Source organism: Martes martes (assembly GCF_963455335.1).
Source record: "Martes martes genome assembly, chromosome: 12".
Classification (NCBI taxonomy): Eukaryota; Metazoa; Chordata; class Mammalia; order Carnivora; family Mustelidae; genus Martes; species Martes martes.
In genome coordinates this window covers 8,317,154-8,336,491 of record NC_137900.1, presented here as the reverse complement: position 1 = coordinate 8,336,491, position 19,338 = coordinate 8,317,154, and the positions used below count along the sequence as shown (strand labels likewise).

General features: G+C 47.3%; 1 protein-coding gene across 6 annotated transcripts in view; it reads left to right on the top strand.

The window, feature by feature from the left end:
* Nucleotides 1–19,338, top strand: part of SMARCA2 (SWI/SNF related BAF chromatin remodeling complex subunit ATPase 2) — a 192,762-nt gene that overhangs the window by 40,184 nt on the left and 133,240 nt on the right. For all 6 annotated transcript variants that reach the window (XM_080819931.1, XM_080819933.1, XM_080819932.1 and 3 more), the window contains exons 7-13: nucleotides 363–536; nucleotides 1,647–1,820; nucleotides 4,182–4,352; nucleotides 12,800–12,853; nucleotides 15,550–15,680; nucleotides 15,906–15,963; nucleotides 18,051–18,151. In XM_080819931.1, the coding sequence (XP_080676057.1) occupies nucleotides 363–536; nucleotides 1,647–1,820; nucleotides 4,182–4,352; nucleotides 12,800–12,853; nucleotides 15,550–15,680; nucleotides 15,906–15,963; nucleotides 18,051–18,151 (863 nt within the window). The remainder of the gene's footprint in view (nucleotides 1–362; nucleotides 537–1,646; nucleotides 1,821–4,181; nucleotides 4,353–12,799; nucleotides 12,854–15,549; nucleotides 15,681–15,905; nucleotides 15,964–18,050; nucleotides 18,152–19,338) is intronic.

Below are 19,338 nucleotides of genomic sequence, written 5' to 3'. Positions count from 1 at the left end.
AAGATCATTAGCTAATTAATACCATTCGAATAATTAAGCAGAATGCATGAATTTATTTAAAACCCAAGTCAGCGTCTGCTTTTTTTTTTAGTGTTAACAGTGCTGTAAGTTTGTGTGTGTGCGTGTGTGTCCCCTGATCTGAATGTCTTGGAAAGAAAACTTATGCCATCTTTGAAAATACCCCAGAGATTTCGCATGGTGTAGTCCCTTCATTTACAAAAAGGCCACCTGTGGTGCCGAACCTTCTAGAGTCCGCCATGCGCTCCCCACTAGCCAGGAGCTGGAGCAGGGCAGGGCCCGGGAGCCGGGCCTTGCATCTGGGGACAGGCTCTCCAACCGCTCTCCCCGCGGCCCCTTGACAGCTGAGACAGGAGGTGGTGGCCTGCATGCGACGGGACACGACCCTGGAGACGGCCCTCAACTCCAAAGCCTACAAGCGGAGCAAGCGCCAGACCCTGCGGGAGGCCCGCATGACAGAGAAACTAGAGAAGCAGCAGAAGATTGAGCAGGAGAGGAAGCGCCGGCAGAAGCACCAGGTACTGGGGGGCTGGACCCTGCGCCCCCAGGGTGGCAGAGACGCCCCGACCGAGCCCTCCGGCGGAGGCAGGAGGACCGGAGAACAGACGGCGGGGGTGGGCGGTGGGAACATGGCAGAGCAGAGAGGTTCCCTGGAGCTGCAGTAGGCCGACCGCCCCAAGGACCAGGAGGGGAGAACCGGCCACGCCGGGGACGTGGGTGGCCTGTCCACGGCCTCCTGTGGCTGGGATGAGGTGGAGGACCCTGCCTTCTGGATACCAGGCAGGCGCCCTCCTCACCATCCCGCCTGCAGCTGCCTGCTGGATGGGCGCGGGCGGGTTGCCGGAGGGCATAGGCCCCCGGAGTGGGAACTTGGGAAAGGAAAGAAGAGAGCAAATGGTTATTTTTATAGCAAATATAAATACAGTCTCCTGGGCTTTTCCAGGGCCCAGCTGGAGGTCTCCTAGGGGCAGATATTTTAAAACATCCCTTTTCTAGGCGTTTGGAAGTCGTTTGATGGCGGATCTGATTTTGCGATGCAATCCCATACATCGTACTTGTTTTCCTGGGCTTAATTTAGTGTCCGGCTTCGTTTCAGTTTGAAAAATGTTAGACGTTCATGGGTACACGTTTCCTCTCCTGTCTTTACAAAACTGCTCCAAATCCTCTGCGGCGAGTTCAGCTGCCTCTCCACCGTGTTTCGAGTCGCGGTCCTAAGACATCTGAGTTAGAGCAGAAGGAGGCATCACTTTTATGACCTGCTCTCCCTGGAAGTGGCCGCCTCCCTCGGGTTGACTGGAGGGTGGTTTGCTTGCAGTCTTATCCTCACCCATTTTGCAGGCTTCTGTCAGCCTCTGATCTTGCAGTTTTCACGAGGCCCTATCTTCGAGGTCCCGGAGGCTTCCCTTACAAGCTGGCACCTCCTCCGAGAGGCTGCTTTTCCCACTAGCCCCAAATCGCGCAGCTCAGCTACCGAGAGACATCCCGGGGCACCTGCCCCATGGAAGATTCTAGTCTTCTGCTGTTGTGAAAGACACCCTGAGCGTTTTCTTGGGCTCCACGGAAACCGCAGATGACATTGGGAAGTAGGCTTTAAGTATCGTTGTCCCTCCTCCGTTCGGGTCCTATAGGAATACCTCAACAGCATTCTGCAGCATGCAAAAGATTTTAAGGAGTACCATCGGTCTGTGGCCGGGAAGATCCAGAAGCTGTCCAAAGCAGTGGCAACTTGGCACGCCAACACGGAGAGAGAGCAGAAAAAAGAGACGGAACGGATTGAAAAGGAGAGAATGCGGAGACTGATGGTAAGGGGCTCGCCTGCGGGGACTACGGGCGGTGGGGTTCCCGTGTGCACCTGTATTGAGAATGTTAAATACACCATCTCAAGAGTGGGTAAAAGCAGCTTGTCAAATATATGAACACGCCCCTTTGCACTTCCTACGGATGGAGTAAAAACATCTCCTTCCTGGACAATGCATGCCGCAAACCCAGGGCTGCAGCTGACGAGTATGTAATATTTCCGTGTCCTGGGGTGGCCTTGCTGTGCAGAGTATAGCGTCTCCCATTGAGGCAGGCACCACGGTTTGCAGGGCATTTAACAACTAGACCTGGAAGGACTGATATGATTGTTCTTATTAAAACAGTGCCTCTTTGAGACTAAGGACACAAGTTGTTTTGAGCAAATGTGTCATTGACTTGTGCCTTGGACTCGAAGAAGGTCCGTTTCTTGAAGCCCCTAGTGCTTAACCCCCTTTTTTTTAATGGTAGACATTTCTCCCTTCTAGTGTAAAAAGTGATTTTTAAGTTAATTTTGAAATGTTACTTTTTTGGTTATGGCTGTGTTATTGTCAGATGCTCTTCATGGATCCTTACCTTTGTGCTGTTGTTTTTTTAATGGGGAGATAAATGCAGAAGGGATGGTTCACATCGCTGGCCTGGGTGTCTGGCTTTATTGACCATTCATTTTTGGAATTGGACCTCAGAGCACACTGTGGATTTTAGAAAAGTGTGTGTGATCTATAATGATAGGAGACCTATCTATCTGGGACATAATGCCAGACTATGGGATGGAGATGAAATCGTTAGCCTTGACCCATAATTACGTCCCTGGAAAATTCCAAGTGACACTGTCTTCTTTGGTGGTCCGGTGGTTTGCATTTTGTTTTCATTACCATTTGTGGATTCCAGAGAGTAAGCATATTTCAAAAGGCTCTGCGTCCAGGTACACTAAATCTTACCATCTTCTCCTACCTCCCTTCCCCCTCCCCCTTTTTTTTTTTCCCCTGGGAAGGAGAAGACTGTCCACGAGATTTCTACCCAGCCAGGGAGGCCCTTTTCTAGGGATCTGAGTACGAAGCAGATTTGTCTGATTCAGCTGGAGTGAAACTATATTAGAACCTCAGTAACAGATTGGCTTGACACTAATGATTAGGCATTTGCAAATCATTAATTTTTGCAATTAAATGATGGAATATAGAGATAACAGAGAAACTGAAGTTTTTTATCACTCTTTCTTCAAGTGAGATCAACCATAACCAAAAGCAATTAGAGTTATAATAGCATTTGGGGTTCCTGCTCATCCACAGGGCAGACAGCAGCTAGACCGAGTGATAAAACGCCTGTCACTCGGGGAGACACTGGAGTGATGCCCCTGGACGGAAGATCCTCGCCTGGGCTGCAGTACCCTGGCCTCTGGAGGATTTTGTGACATGTCCCTTTTATCCTCAGTCACACGAGGAAAATATTTTGGGATGTCCTTCTATTGGGACGTATAAAAAAGATTTCTCCTGCAATGGCTCCAAGGACATCAGTTTTTATGGCATTTAACCTCATGATGTTGCTTAATGGGAGGTAGAGGTGGAAATGACTGAATCTGTTTTATCGCTCAGCAGTATCAGGCTCTGGGTGCTAAACGCCTTGCCTGAGGTCACCTAGGCCTGCCCTGCCAGCCTGTGACAAAAATCCCCCAGATCTGACATTTCCTGTCAATCGCCCGGTTTGTCATGCTTTTACATACGAGAAGTTACACTTGTCAAAGTCCATTTGGGTCTTTGCCCTTAGAAGTGCTTGATGAAATGTTTCCTACTGAAATGTTTCCAAATGAAACAATGATATGTCTGGACTTGGCTGCAGGACAGCCCAGCTTGAGACTGGGGAGAGGAGTTGCAGGAAGGGTAGCGGTGAGACGGGAGTCATCATGAGTTCATTTGGGTTGTTTGGTGTTGGTTACCTGACAGACTACACTCCTCTCTCCACTTTGGGTTATTCTTGAGAATTTCCATGCTTCCAAGTGAAGGATATACTTCGGATGATGAATTGTCAAATTTTAGCATCTCTCTCTCTCTTTTTGTTTTGGGCCAAGAAGCCTAGAAAAACACAGAGCTGAGTCAAAGTGCTTGCCCACACTGGTAAATAGTGTTGTTTTGGGTCCTTACTTTGCCGCAGAGCCCGTGTCCTGGGACTCAGGCGAGCAACGCACTCCCAGGCATGCCCCCCCCCCACCCCGACCATCCTGGACTGCACACAGTCACTCCCACAACCTGGGTCATTCCGTTCGCGGCGCCCACCAGCCGTCAGAGTTCAGATGGTGATGGGGAGCGCTGAGTGGAGAGTGGAGCTGTGTATGTCTTTACTGTGCTCTCATCATGTCCTTCTTTCCTTAACAGGCTGAAGATGAAGAGGGTTACAGAAAACTGATCGATCAGAAGAAAGACCGGCGTTTAGCTTACCTTCTGCAGCAGACCGATGAGTATGTGGCCAACCTGACCAACCTGGTCTGGGAGCACAAGCAAGCCCAAGCAGCGAAAGAGAAGAAGAAGAGGAGGAGGAGGAAGAAGGTGAGTGCCCTGATGGCGGCAGCCGAGTTGGTGGGGGGTGTGCGTATGGTCAGGGGCCACTCGAAGACTCTTTCATACGCACTCCTTCCTGACCTGGTGGAGGACTCAGGTGACCGAGTTGCAAAAAGTGCTTACGACAGTGGGTGGCATGGTGTGAGGGAGGGAGCCAGGCACAACGGTGTGAGGGAGGGAACCAGGCACAATGGTGTGAGGGAGGGAGCCAGGCACAGCGGTGTGAGGGAGGGAACCAGGCACAACAGTGTGAGGGAGGGAACCAGGCACAACGGTGTGAGGGAGGGAGCCAGGCACACCAGAGAGGATGTTGGAGATGAGCGTAGGGGGTGGGAAGTGAACTGAAACACTCCAGTCCCTGTTTCCTTATTCCATAGCGTGTTTCAAAATGAAGTGTACATGGTCAATAGAAAAAGGAAAAACATGGGCACACATGTGTGTTTGCTTGAGGTTAACACCGGTGTGGCAGGGCCATGGAAATAGAGCGGAAAAGGCAAAGTGCCGTTGGAAAGAACCCGAGGAAGGGGTGAGGAATGGCTCCAGGGTACCGTCAGAGCCTGTTTGAGCCTGTTTGTTTGGACGGACAGCGATGCCCAAATGGTGCGTTCAGTTCAGCTGCCCTGTTGTGGCACTAAGGTGAGTGGGCAGACGAGGGTTTTCGGTCGTGACAGAGGACAGTAAATGGTTTCGTGTAAAATAGAACCTAATCAGCGTGGAAAGGGAAGGATGAGATTTAGACTCTGAGCTCTGCTGCTGTTGTAATCTTGATGCAGGTGTAAATGGCCCGGGTCGACCTGTGAATGTAGGTCCTCTTGGAAGCTTGAGTGGTCTGGTGGTTTGGTTCTTGGTTTGTATTTGGTTTTCAAGGCGGATCCTGAGCAGCCTGGATGCCCAACGTCCACGGGAACCAGGAAGTCTTCATCGGGTCATGAGGAGCCAGGCTGGGCGGCGTTCATCATGTATTCTCTGCACTGAATCACTGAACAAAATGTTTTTCAAAAAAATAATTAATTTCATGGCTCCTGAATTCTCATACCTGCTTCGTAATTAAGGGGGAGGGATGAATGATGGAGAAGGCGCCTCCTTGCCCCTGACTCCTTTGGTACAAGATCGCTTCCTGCATTGTGAAGATGAACAAGGGATGACTCAGGGCTCAGATTTAGACAATTTTGCCGGTGAGAAATACCTCATTTTCTTGTCAAGGTAGCATTACAGACTTTGCAGAATTCCAGCTCCCAATTTCTGACTTAAAAGGACGTGTTCAGAGTCAGGAGAGAGCACACGGGCAAACAGGTGGAATTCTGTAACATTGCACGAGGGGAGTGAAGTGAAGTGACGGTTTTCGTTTTTCCTAACGCGGAGAGGTCTTTTGCACAGGTTACCACAAAAGGTCACCATTGGTGTTTTCGGTACTGAAGTTCAGATTCTACTTTTTGTGTGTGATTAAAAGCTAATGGCCCAGATTTGTGCTTCTGGCTTATAATTACTAGATTCCTGTCATGATATTAGATGGTTATATCATCGTCGGCAAAGAAGGGTATATCATTGAGTGATAGTGATTGTGGCTGTATTTTCAGTTAATCTGTACGAGGCAGGAACCTGTCATAACATTTTTCCTGGTGCTGCCAACCCCACGTGATCTCTAGGCTCTCTCCAACCCCTGCCTTCGGGTTTGCCGATGGCAGATACTCTTTCTCTTTATCCATTTGTCTGGCGCATATTGCCTGGACGCTTACCGTGAGGCAGGCAGAGGGCTCAGTGCTGGGAAGAAGGAGGGAGATGTGGAGGAAGATACACTTGCCCTCTCTCTCAGTTCCACCAGAGAGCGAGAGACAGACAGACACTGATCAAACACACACCCCAAGAGATCATCGTAAACCGTGATGAACGCTGTGAAGGAAGACTGGGAGCCAAACTTGGGGGGAGGGAGCCTGATTTCCTGGCAAATGAATGATCCATACCGAAGCCAGTCCCGCTCCCCTCTGCTGGACGGGATGCTCCCGGGGGCTCCTGCTGGTTATCTCACGTGACTGAATGTGCAGAATCATGACTTTGTCATCAGCTCTGCCTCTTCCCTGGTGTGCCCTTCCCTAGCATTTGAGCTCACCCTGCCCTCAGCAGGACCTAGGAGCACAGGCAGGATTTCCTTCTAGAGCCTTCTTGCTGGGACGGATGGGATGAGGAAGGAAACCAAAGAGACCTGGCCCTTCCCGCCCCCCCATGACCCCTAGTCCTTCCCGAAAACCATCTCTTTCCTGGGGCTTTGAGATTTAGTTCAAAGCGAGTTACCTAATTCCAGATGCACCTTTATTCAAGTGCAAAGAAAATGGTTGCTTTCAAAAGCCGATTATTGGACAGTCTGGATTATCTGTCGTTCTCCCCTCCGTTAGAGTGAATGATTGAGGATGGTTTGTTCCGGCTTCTCTGCTGGGGAGGACGGCCGTGTTCAGAAGCTTAAGTAACCAGGGCTCACCCTTTCAGCTCTTCCCACAGAACCGAATATGATGCTGTGCCTATCTGGAGTGTGTTTTTGGCGATTAAGTAAGGCCTCAATAAGCTTTTGTTTCTCGTGACCCACTGGACCGATGGCGCTGTGCTGTGGCAACAGGTGTAGGGGCAGCTGGGCCGCAGGTACCTCTGTCCAACGTGTTATCAGGGAGGGTGGTTGAACTTGCGATTTCACTGGAAAAGGATTAATTTTTTTTTTTTTTTTTTTTTTTTTTTTTTTTACTATTGCCCCAGTGTAACCGAGAAGGTGCCCCTCTTTCTGGGACGTGAATTGCATTTCCTTGTTGTTGCTGACCAGGAGAGTGGGTTTCCTTGAACCTGCCACGAGCGTGTTTGCACCTCTGTTCTCGCCATGAGAGCCGCTGCTGCAAAGTATACGTGTATAAGTCATTCTGGAACTTACTGCTCTCAGCCAGGTCTCCCATTAATGCCCTTGAAGTGGAGGAAAAGGAAACGAACTATGTGTATCTACCTAGGTGCTCGAGGAGGAGAAATTTGCAAAGTAGTGAAATATCCGTTATGTGAAACCAGCTTTTGCTGGGCGACCGGATTAATGGACTCCGATGTGCCCTCAGCATGACCTTGAGGTCTCTGTCCTCTCTCTTGATTGTTCTCTAACATCTGCAGGGTGAACTACAGGATGAAAAAGGGCACGGGGCTAATCAAGCCACCAGGGTGTGTACAGATAGGCTTGAGTGTGCTGATGTAGAAAATTGGGCCACCGCCCAAGAACTCAGGTCAGTCTGCAAACTTCTAAGTTCCTCGCTGCATCAGAAAAGATACCCTACTGATGTGCTTTTGTTCCCTTATAGAATATTTCCTTAAAAGATTGGTTGCCTGGTGCTTCAGTCTCCTGATCTGTGAGGAGGTCATGGGATTACGTGGCCAAATGTGTCTAAAGCATTTAGAAGGTACCTGGGCACATAGTAAATGCTCAGTAAATAGTAGTTATTTTACCAAACAATTCTGTGGTAGAAACGTAGGCTAGCAATTGTTGAAACGTGGTTCTAAGGTTGTTTTTTTTGTTTTTAAATAAAATCTTCTTTTTTCCCATGTTATATATTTGCGATGATGTCAAGAGAATAAATGTTTGGCTACCATTTTTCCCCCCAGTTTAGGATCAGTTAGGCGTTGGGTAGGATGTCTTTTCGGACATTAACAGATTCTTTGACCACTGAGGCACGCAGTTGGAAACAAGGATTTGTGCTTTTTGCTGGACTCTGCTCACCCATCCCTCGCTAGCTCTGACACAGAGAATTCTCTAATTGTGGGGCCCCCTCATTTGCAGTGGTTTCTGGTGGTAATCAGGTGGTCCTTGTGCAACTTCCAGGGTGTTTTTCCTTAAGATCTGGTTAGGAGCCCAGGCTCGCCGCCCCCCGCAACACCTCCCACGTCCAGCCTACTGAGAAGTCTAGTCCCTTCACGGGTTCTGCCTCCTGAGCCGTTGACTTCAGGCCAGAAATAAATATTTAATTCCCTCTTCCAGATCTTCCAATGTAGCATATACCAACAGAACTACACCCTTGTTGTGAATGTGTGACATTTCTTGGAAACTCATGACACTAACAGGAACCAGCAGAGAATCCGTGGGGACCGCTGTGCCAAGTATTTTTTTCATCGTGGTGTTTGCTCTTCTTCTGAAAGTTCTTTTATTCTCTTTCTCAGCAAACGCTGTTATAAAGCACATCTCAGGACTGTGACATTTTGAAGGGGGGCTCTTTCTGGCACAGAATTCTACACTGGTCAGTAGAGCAACGGGAAATGTGTTTTTTCCCTTTTTAGATAGCAGCAAATCAGAAAAACCTCTCGGTATAATTTTTGGTGAAAAGAGCATGAGAGGCACAGTAGTGACGTCATTGAGACATTCCTTGTCAATTCCAGTCACTCTCCTGTTCTTCTCAATTCTTTTCTCTCTCCCATTTGCCCCCAAGATGAAGATTTTCCCTTGCAAGGAGAATTTCACAGGTGAAAGGAGAAGTTTCTTTTTCTTTTCTCTTTTTTTTTTCCCAAAGATTTCTTCATTTTTTAGAGAAAGACAGAGAGCACAAGCAAAGGGAGGGAGGGAGGGTGAGGGAGAGAATTCCAAGCTGACTCCGCGCTGAGTGCAGAGCCTGGCGCGGGGCTTGATCTCACAACCCTGAGATCATGACCTGAGCCAAAACCAAGAGTCAGATGCTTAACCGACTGAACCACCCAGGCGCCCCTGAAAGGCTCTAAGGTAATGCTGGGCATTTTGAGTGAAGGGACTCCGGTAACGGCAGGTGAATGCGGTGCCACGGTGATCAGTCATTAGATTAGTCCAGTATCAAAATGGGTGAAAACAGAAGTTTGGATCAAAGTCCTGCTTAACTGGATTGACCGGTTACTTGAGTCAAAAATGTTGGAATTGGCTTTCATTGCAGGGTGCAACCAAAGTAATGTGCAATTGCCTGTTAATGTGATATTCTTGGATCTTTTTTATTGCCCGATCACCTGTCTTCATGCTCAAAGATCCACTTAAATGACAGTATAAGTAACCCAGGTGGTTTCTGGATGCTTAGGTTTCCCCTGAAACAGAATGAGCCTTGAAGTTGCCTGCACTTTCGAATGTTGTTTTAGTGGAGTAGAAGAACCCCTGCTGGGAGGTCAAATGCACTCACTTTATAATATAAATTATAAAACTGTAAAATATTGGTACAGCACTGTTTTCCTCACAGATGGAGGCTGTGGCCCGCGTTATGGTCATGGGAGTGAAGCGCCCCTCTGGGGTTTATTTTCCTGGGTTCGGCTTACATGGGATTTTTCCCGTCTCGGGATTCCTTTGCCTCCTCATCCCTGTCGCTTAGTTTCTATAGCTTCTGCCAGAAGACAGGTAGCAGTGAGGCTGGTGAGACACAGCTTGGTGAGGCCTCCCAAGTGGGATTTCTAAATTGGCTTTGACCTTGGAAATCGGGGAGCCACCTTGTTTTTGGTTTTGAGTGGTGTGTCCCATATCCCCTCCCGTCACCACGAGAATGGCCCTACCCCCTCCCTCCAGCAGCATAATTAGTTCCCAACTTCTTGATTAATGGGTGAAGGGCAGCAGATTGTTTTGTTTTGTTGTTGATCCTTGGAAAAAACCCAGCTCAGGCTTCCACTGGTCCTGTAGGACGTGTTTGTGATCGCAGGATGGAGATAACTATGTGCAGTTCCCCAGGTGGTGGGAGACATGGTAGCCCTCATTGCAGTTTGTTTGGAGTTAATCTTGAACCAAGAAAAGGGAAGCGTTTTGTTTTGTTTTGTGGAGAGAGGGTTGGGCAGCGAGGATAAAGCCACCCCTGTGATGTGAGAACCGGAGATTGTCACCAACTGAAAGAATCCAAGGCATGATGGGAGAACGTGTTCTCTCTTGTCATAGAGAAGACTGCCACCTGGTTTCCACCACATGTAATAACAGCTGGGCTGGGTGTAAGTTCAGGGTGTGCAAGAGACCTCTTGCAGAGCCCCAGTTCGGTGAGGGGTGTGTGTGTGTGTGTGTGTGTGTGTGTGTGTGTGTGTGTGTGTTCTTAACTGTTTTATGGCTTGCAAATAGAGCGGCGTGTGTGTGTGTGTGTGTGTGTGTGTGTGTGTTTAACTGTTTTATGGCTTGCAAATAGACCAGTATCTAATTCCAATAATGATGACCCACTGAGTCCACTGAGTGTGTGCTAAGTGGAACGCATTGTTCCAGATGCTTCCCTTCCTTCAGTCACCAAACATTTACCCAGTACCTTTCATGAGCTAGGACTCCTTGTAGGTGTGGGGACACACGAATGACAAAAACAGACAGAAATCCCTGACTTCAGGCCCTGCTATAGCCAGTTCTCATGGACATAAAGGAGCAGTCCTCGGACTAGCATTGAATCTTTTACATTGTGGAGATGGACGCTGGCCATATATATTGGCCAGCGCATCCTGAAATTATGACCTAGTCCTGCCTCCGCCCAACGAGGGAGGGACTGGTACTGTCCCTTTCTGACGGAAGAGGGAACCAAGAGTCAGAGATTTGCTCAAGATCACACAGCTCAGGTCTCTTGTACGGAGCGGCAGAGCTGGGATTCAAGCACCGGTGCTCTAGTCCCAGAACCAAGTTTCTTAAATCTCATATTACAGTGCCTCTCGAATTTGATACCACATAGAATTTTTAAAATGAGTTTAGAGGATTTTCAGCAAAGGAAGGGCCTGGTGGTGGGGTGGTTTTTAGATAACACTCTAGCGAGTCAGTAGCATATTCATAGAAGACCATCCTTGAGAATGGTTCTGAATCTATTATTTATGGTCCTTCAAGCTTTTTAATGTCCTATTCATTGAGATGGTGATGCAGTTCCACTAGCGAGATACTGGAAATTGGCTTATCCATTGTCTCATTTGATTTTCTTTGTTGGCCAAATTTGTCGCTTATTTCCGATTTGTATGGAAAGAATGGTGGGATTAATTGACTTCTTCCCATTAATTAAAACAGTCGCCTGAGTATAGTGCCTGAGAATTCCAAAAAATGGAACCGTGAGGGGCTGGTTGAAGGGGTGGTTTCCTTTCTGAGCTTTTCTGCCATTGTTCTCTGTGTCCGTAGCCAAGACATAGGGCCTGGCGCCTTTCAAAGCTGACCATTCCTTTCGAGCCTGGGAACGTTTCACTTTGGGGTGACACAGATAATTAAATTCTGGGGAAGTCATAACCAAAGGGAGCATTTTATTTCCTACGCTGTGGTAGAAATGCTGCACTTTTTCATGCCTTGTGCTTTGGCATATGTACTTACATGTATTTCTTGTAAGAAAATTTTGAAAAAACTTCAAAAATTTCAAACATTTATGGGAACTGCTTTTCTTCAGTGTAGACAAAAGGTTGGATTTGGAACGTTTTCTATAAAAGCTGTTTTGTCAAGAGACAATGGAGTTATTTTTCATGGAAAGCAAAAAATGTATTCTATAATCAATGCCTTAAGTAAACAAAGTAGAGTTAATATCGATTCTGTATCATTATATATATTTTTAATTAACTAAAGAGCCCAGGGGAAGAAAGCTCATTTTCTTAAATGTCTTGATAAAGGAAATGACTAAAGTTGTGTTTGGATTTTTTTCCTCATGCAGAAGTAGTGTAGCTTTCCAGCAATAACTTTAAAATACGAATTCTGTAAAGGTGATGGTAAAGATTTCACTTGTCACAAAGGTTGTTATAAATATAAGAAATTTGAGACTTTTTCATGTTTATTGCAGATGAGACCCTCTCAGGTATGTACAAAACATGACATAATCTTAGCTTTTCATTTAGGCTATCTTTGAGGCACATAGAGGTTAATGGACTAAGATACTGAAATATTTAAGAAATGGTCGATAACAGAATTTTTCATGAGATCACAGTGTCTGCATCAAACTTCCTCATACTGCCCACTGTGGAAATACTATATAGTATGAAAAGCTAATTAGGTAGAATGGAAAACATCCAGAGAGTTCACAGAAAGTTGTATGATTCTGTATTTTTATGACCCAGGAAGCGGTTCCAAGTTTCCCGGTGGTCGACATTTTTAGAAAACTTGTTAAGGGGAATGAGAAATTTGGACTGGTTATGTCAGGGTTTGCCAGACACGAGAAGGACATCTCACACACGCTGACCTCAGTCCTGCTGCTCCTATGTCTTCAGCTCTTTGGGTTCTAGAAAATGTCATCCACGAATCTTTGGCGTGGGCCAGGCTTGAATCACACCTGGCATTCAGTAACTCCCTCCAAGTTGCCAGAAAAAAAAACAAAAACGAAAAATCCCACACACTTTGTTTCAGACAGTGAAGAGAAATGGAAATAAAAGACGTCAGTACTTAAGCTCTGTTAGAGGACGGTGGTGAGTAGCAAGGAAGTGCTCTTTTGGGCCACTGAGTTGCCACGATCTTCTTGATTGATCTTCTTGATTGATGTGTAACGTCCGACCTTGCTTTGCAGAAGGCTGAAGAGATTGCCGAGGGAGGAGAGTCTGCCCTGGGACCAGACGGAGAGGTGAGGAGTTTTGTGCCCATTCCTGCCCGTGTTCTGCTCAATGAGTCCCCGCCATGCCCTCCGGCACCGTTTTCTGTGAACACCAACTTTATTTTTACTCAGCTATTCATTTCTAAGTAAAAATAGTAGTACATTAGCATAGTAGAAAATTAGGCAAGTAGAAAAGGAATATACTGGAACGTAATCTCCTTCCGTCTCAGACTGCCAATCAACTGATATTAAGTTTGTGTACATGTTCCGGAAACTTCTGTGCGCATATATGTTTATGACTCTATAGAACGTGTAAAAATCTCAAGTGATTCTATAATTGCATTTTCCCCGTAAATGATACAGAAGCATAAAGATATGACCCAGTTTCCTCGGTATATTACTAATTTGAAATTATAAAATTCCGTAAACACAAACAATTTACATATTTGGTGAGCTTCTTTTTTTTGACATTTTTGTGTAGGCTCACGAGAGTGCTTCTCTGTATAGATTCACCACCACATGCCTAATGTGATTTCTCAGGATTTTGAAAATTCCCCGGAATCATGAGAACACAGTTACTTACTTACTGGATTTTTTTTCTCCTCCAAAAACTCAAAAAGTTCTCTGCCAGGGATTCACACGAGGAGGCGCGGCCCCAGAGTGGGATGGGAAGGAGTTTGTTTCAAACGGCCTTCTCCTCTCTCAGATTCTGATAAACCTGCTTGGGGGACCCTTCTAGAATCTGTGCATGCGAGGCGTGCTGCGAGTGTGAACAGCCTGGATCCGGAGCTGAAAGGTTGAAACCACTATTCCCTGCAGAAACTCCTTGAACAATAAGTGTTGCTTCACCACTGTAATCCGTCGCAAGGAAAGAAAGGATCAGGATGAGTGTCTCATGGGTCAGCCACCCTCAGTGGTCCGTTCTGGGGGAAGAACACTATTTATTGGAGCACTTCGAAACAACGCTAATTTGTGAGAGCCCCCGGCCTTACCTAAGTACGGCTCACGTGGGTCTGTAATTAACGAGCACGCAGGGGGAGATCGAATGCGTCCGGGTGACGGTGCTCCTACATCGTCTGTTGGGAAGATCCCCCGTTGATCTTGGGCTTGCGACAGTGCACCTTTTTTTTGTTGTTGTTTTTTTTAAATCTTAACCCATGTGCATTCTGTTTGCTGAACTTGGCAAAGTGGGCACCTTGCTCAGTTTGTTTCGAAATCATGTTCTTACTCTCTGCCGTGCTCACTCAGGGCTTTATCAAAGTCCTAATTCCAGCCACGGCGACTCCCAGTTTTCCCTGACGCACGACATAGGCAAGAAAACAGGCTGTGTGCTAATAGTCCACGGTAGCGGAACATGGTTTCTCCAAGGGAGGCGGTGGCGACTGGTAGATTCCTTGCTCTACCACGTAGGCATGTGGTTGACCTTGCGCCACAGCGAGGAAGAAACGTCACGCGTGCCGAGCAATAGCGTCCCAATCTGTTGCTTTAGCCCGCATCTAAGAAAAAAGAAGAGACAGCCTGGAGTTGGCCTTTTCTTTTTTAAAAGCTTTTTTTGTTTTTGGTAGATACTCGCTAATATATTGGTTTTGGGGGTTTTTTGTTTGTTTGTTTTTTATTCTGACTGTTTTGTTGAAAGAGAAGGGAGAATGAACTTTTTTTTTTTTGTCATTTCCTCTAAGATATGGAAGATACACTGCAGTATCCTGTGTTTCCTGTCATTTTTAACTCCGATTAAGAACAACTGAGAAAAAAATTCTTCGGAATTAATGAATTGTGTAAACATTGGATTTTATTACTTCTAAGGAGATGCATAACTTGGACTGCTCACAAATCAAGCATCTCCAGGCCAGCGTCTGGCCTGGGGGGGGGGGGGTCTGTTCTGCAGGTGTGGTCACCGGGTAATCAGTAGCATTCATTTGCATAGGATTGATTACTCCATTTTTTTTTTTTTTTTAGGCCTTTTAAAACAATTTGTTCCCTGAAGTAGGTTAGACACGGCCTCTGTGATTTCATTTATCCTCTTAATTTTCTGAGCAAGCCATTCTTCCTGAAGACTCTCATAATGAACTTCAGCTCCGGCTTGGTCCATGTGCCCGGTTTCAGAGGATCCAGCTTCTGGCTCTGTCTCGCTGCCGGGTGCCCGTGGCCAAGCTAGAGAGCAGGACATTGGGTTCTGCAGAAGCTCAGACGGGCCCCTCGAGAGGGGACACAGATGACAATACCTCTTTCTTTTCCCATTCTCTCAGAAACCACGACTTAGCAGTAGTTGTTATTGGGGGGGGGTCATTATGTGGGGGTTCTTATTTGCAAATGGCAAATGACAACTTGAGGCTACAGTAGGCCGTGTTCTACCGTCCAGCCAGTCAGTGAGGCCGTGGCTGACAAGGTGCATCGGCAGGGGCTTGGCACGGCCCGTCCCTGTGCTCTGCCCACCCTCCAGCACACCTGTTGCTCCCGGCTTCCGCAAGCCTCGGGCTCCTAATTCCAAGCCTTGGTGAGTGCATCCAGTTGATGGAGCTGAGGTCTGCACTGACACCTTTGCTGCAAGGGAGGCTGGTGCTTTCAGCGTCTTTAGTAGGAGGTGACCTCCCACCTCCTGCCAGGACTCATAGGTGGGGAACTTTCCAGTCACAGGAAAAGGTTTCAGATGCTGGGCAGCATCCAGCACAGAACTGGGAGGCGGTCCTAACACCCGGCAGTGAAGTGTTTTTGTTTCTCCTTTCTAGCCCATTGATGAAAGCAGCCAGATGAGTGACCTGCCCGTCAAAGTGACTCACACAGAAACTGGCAAGGTCCTCTTTGGACCAGAAGCACCCAAAGCAAGTCAGCTGGACGCCTGGTTGGAAATGAATCCCGGGTACGGCATTAAAGCAGAAATTCTGGTGTCCAGTGGCTTCTTAGATGTCTGTGGTCTCCATAAAATCTCAGAACACCAGCACCATGACCTTTGCTGAAACAGTTCAAGTGATTCCCCGCATTTGTCATTTGTACACAGAACATGCTACGTAGGTCATGTGCGTGTGTGGTGTCTTCTAATTTTAGAAAAGTAAGCCCCCTCTCCTTCCCACTCCTTTTCCTGCAGTTACGAAGTTGCCCCGCGATCCGACAGTGAAGAGAGCGATTCTGATTACGAGGAGGAGGTACGTGGGTATCTCAGTCTTTGGGGTGCATGTGGGAAGAGCCCGTGTCTATCACTGATTCCTGCAGTGCTAACCTGGGTGTGACGTCTGGAGCTGCGGATGCCCCAGAGCTATGGTGATGGTGTCCAGCAGTATAGTGACCTCGCTGGGGCTCTTGGCCAGTGGCGGGACTCAGAGAATTCTGAATTTATATGAAACCAAGAAAAGAGAGGCTGACATTAAATGGGAGATGGGGGAAAGGTCTTCTGGGGAGAACTGGAGATGGGTTACTTTGGGAAGGCAGTGCCCTGCCTTCCCTGGCTCACGCTGAGGCTGAGCCACCCAGAAGTTTCCGGGGCCCTTTAGGTCTTAGAGTGTACTTGAAATTGTAAGTCTGGAAGGGTAGATGAAAGGGCAACACACACTTGGTTTGATGAAGTTATTGATCCTCTTGGTTTCTCTTTAAATGTGATTCTTGCTTAAATTCCTTGGATATTCCCATTACCCCAAGAGAAGCACATTTCTCAGTCTCTTGGAAGGAATGAATGGGCAGTAAGTTTACCTAGAACCTAAAATGGTAACCTTGGATACTTTTAACAGAACTTAAGAAAGAGTAATAAAGGGTTTTCTTTAGATAAACTATGAAAAGTGTTATAATTATAAATAGAAGGATTAAGAGAAGATTTTATCTCCTGAGAGCATTATTTGTGGGTAGTCATTAATTCTGTTTATGAATGTCAAGGAATCTTGGTTCAAAGAGCGCGGTGGCCACAGACCTGGCGAAGCCGCCCTACCAATCAGATCACTCACCAGAATTTTAAGACAATTGTGATTTTCTTCTATTTTGTGGAACCTGCCATTTTTCCCCCTAAATTAATCTACTGTGAACACTTTGTTAACTTTTACAAAGAGGAGGAATAAAAAAAAAAAGTTAGGTTTTTTAAAAAAGCTGCCAGTCAAAACAGCTGCTTTGGGTTGTGTATTTATTTTTTACAGGCAGCTTTGGCTCTGAGGTCTTTGAAGCTTCCAGAATCAATTTTTATAATGTTTCTTGTTCACTCGGATGAATGGGTCTGTAAATGATCCATTGGAAGAATCCAAAAGATACACTGGAAGTCGCTGGATCAGAGAGCCAGGGAGGGACGGGGGGGGGGGGTTGCTGAACCCTCAGGTGTCAGCCCAGGACAGACAGCCATACACAGCTCCAGGCAGCTGGGACTAGAATGAATTCGAACCCGAGTCCCCATCTCGGGTCTGTCACTCACGGCGAGTCACGTCCCTGCTCAGAGCCTCACTCCTTTCCTGGAAAACAAAGGAGCCAGCCCAATTCCTCGCCTCACCTCCCAGCATCTCAGTGGCCCGTTATCAGAGGTTTGGTTGTTAGCATGAATATCATGTCCGCTCCCATTTCTTCATCCAAGAGTGATGGGAAAGCATTAATCTCTTAAAACCTGCTTTTAAAGAAATTCCACTGGCGAGTCTGGAGGGTTTAGCTCCCAACAGCAGTGGTTGGTCATGGGCATAATGACTATGTAGCAAAGCTTTCCAACAGATCAGCAGAATGTGGTATGCGGCTAAGAGGAGCCCGTAATGAATCCTTTGCCAAGTTATTGACAGCTTGCGTCTAAATATTCGGAGATCTGTGATGTGAAGTAGTCCCAAAGCAGTGGGTTTCAAGTTCCAGCCCCTCTACCTGGAATGCATGGGGGTCATCCAAGTCCCCTTGGCTAAATTATCAGGGGGGGGCATTTTTATGAGAAGGGCAGTAGTAAGCGTCTGAGTCTGGCTTTGGCTGTAGAATTTTTCTAAGAGAGAGCAGGTATGGTCTGTAAGACTCTTTGATAACCAATGGTAAATACCCATCTGCCAGTTACTCTTGGGAGCAAGGGTTCTAATGGATCCTCAAAGGGTTTCTTCTGTTCTCTTCTCCGTGATTTAAACAGAAATGGAACAGCATATCGCCTGGTTTAGGAGGTGTTAAATTTACTTTCTCCCTACATCGTGTTTACTCTGTGAAGCTGAACACCATTCAGTCTCCCTTCAGAAAATGCCAATCCTAGAGATTTTGTCACTGAAATGGAATCCTTCCTGTGTCTTTGTTCCCCCAGGATGAGGAAGAAGAGTCCAGTCGGCAGGACACGGAAGAGAAAATACTTCTGGATCCCAACAGCGAAGAGGTTTCCGAGAAGGACGCCAAGCAGATCATTGAGTGCGTATCACTCGGTTTTCTCCCTTGGGAAAATGCGTGTCCCCAGAATTGTGCTTTATAGATTTTCTTTCAGAAAACTTTGTCTGAGGAAGGAAGCCAACCAAGTTCATGGCCACGTTTCCCTTGAAACGCTGCCATCAGAGGTCACCACCCTGCTTCTGGAGCTCGGCTTTCCCACCTTCCTTAGTGGCATCAGCACTTACCCAGGATCGCCCTTGAGAGATGCCGTTCCACACTGACCCCCCTTCCCACATGGTCTCCGCAGCACCCCAGGACCTCTCGGCACCTCGTCCTCCTCCCCGAGTCCGAGTGCCAGATCCAGTCTTCACCAGGGCTGTTCTCCATGTCAGCTCTTTGCTTGTGTGGCTCTAATGTTGAAACTTGGAGGAAATGATATATAAAATAGAACATTTTAAAGTAATGAGATTTAAAAAAAAAAAAAAAAAGCAAAAATAGGCATTGTGATGTTGTCTCCTTTTTTTTTTTTTTTAAAGGTTTTATTTATTTGAGAGAGAGCACAAGTAGGGGGAGTGACAGTCAGAGCTGGCAGGGTGAGAAGGAGACTCCCTGCTGAACAGGGAGCCTGACGCAGGGCTCGATCCCAGGACCCGGGGACCGTGACCTGAGCTGAAGGCAGACACTTAACCGCTTAACTGACTGAGCCACCCGGGCGCCTATGTTTTCTCCTTTGATTTGAGGGCTGTGGGCCCCACACTAGAAAACTTTGTTTTCTGGGTCTGCCGAAGGTTTAGAACTGCCCAGCGGCTCCTCGCTGCCCGTGGAGTTAAACACCAGCCCGTTAACAAGGCAGAGGAAATGGAAGCCGGCTGGTGCCTTTCCCATCTCTGTGGTCACGTTGCTCCCTCCCTCTCCTGCCCGGCAAGCTCTAGACACCATTCTGTGGATAGGGGTTATCTTTGCATCTGGAGAGCCTAGGATGGCCTCCCTGGCCACTGGGTCATCTGCAGGGATGCAGTTCCTGCTCAGCTCAGTCATTGGAGATCAGGCGGGCCTGCCTGCTGGTCCTGACTCTGCGACCTTTCCCGTGGCCCAGGCACATGAATTAACCTCCAGCTTGCTCGCTTTCTGTGAGGGTTACCAATCCTGTCTTTTAACCAGAAGACGTACGGGAGATGATCAGTAAACTATACTTTGTATAGCGGGGCTCGGCTCTCCATCTGTGCGCC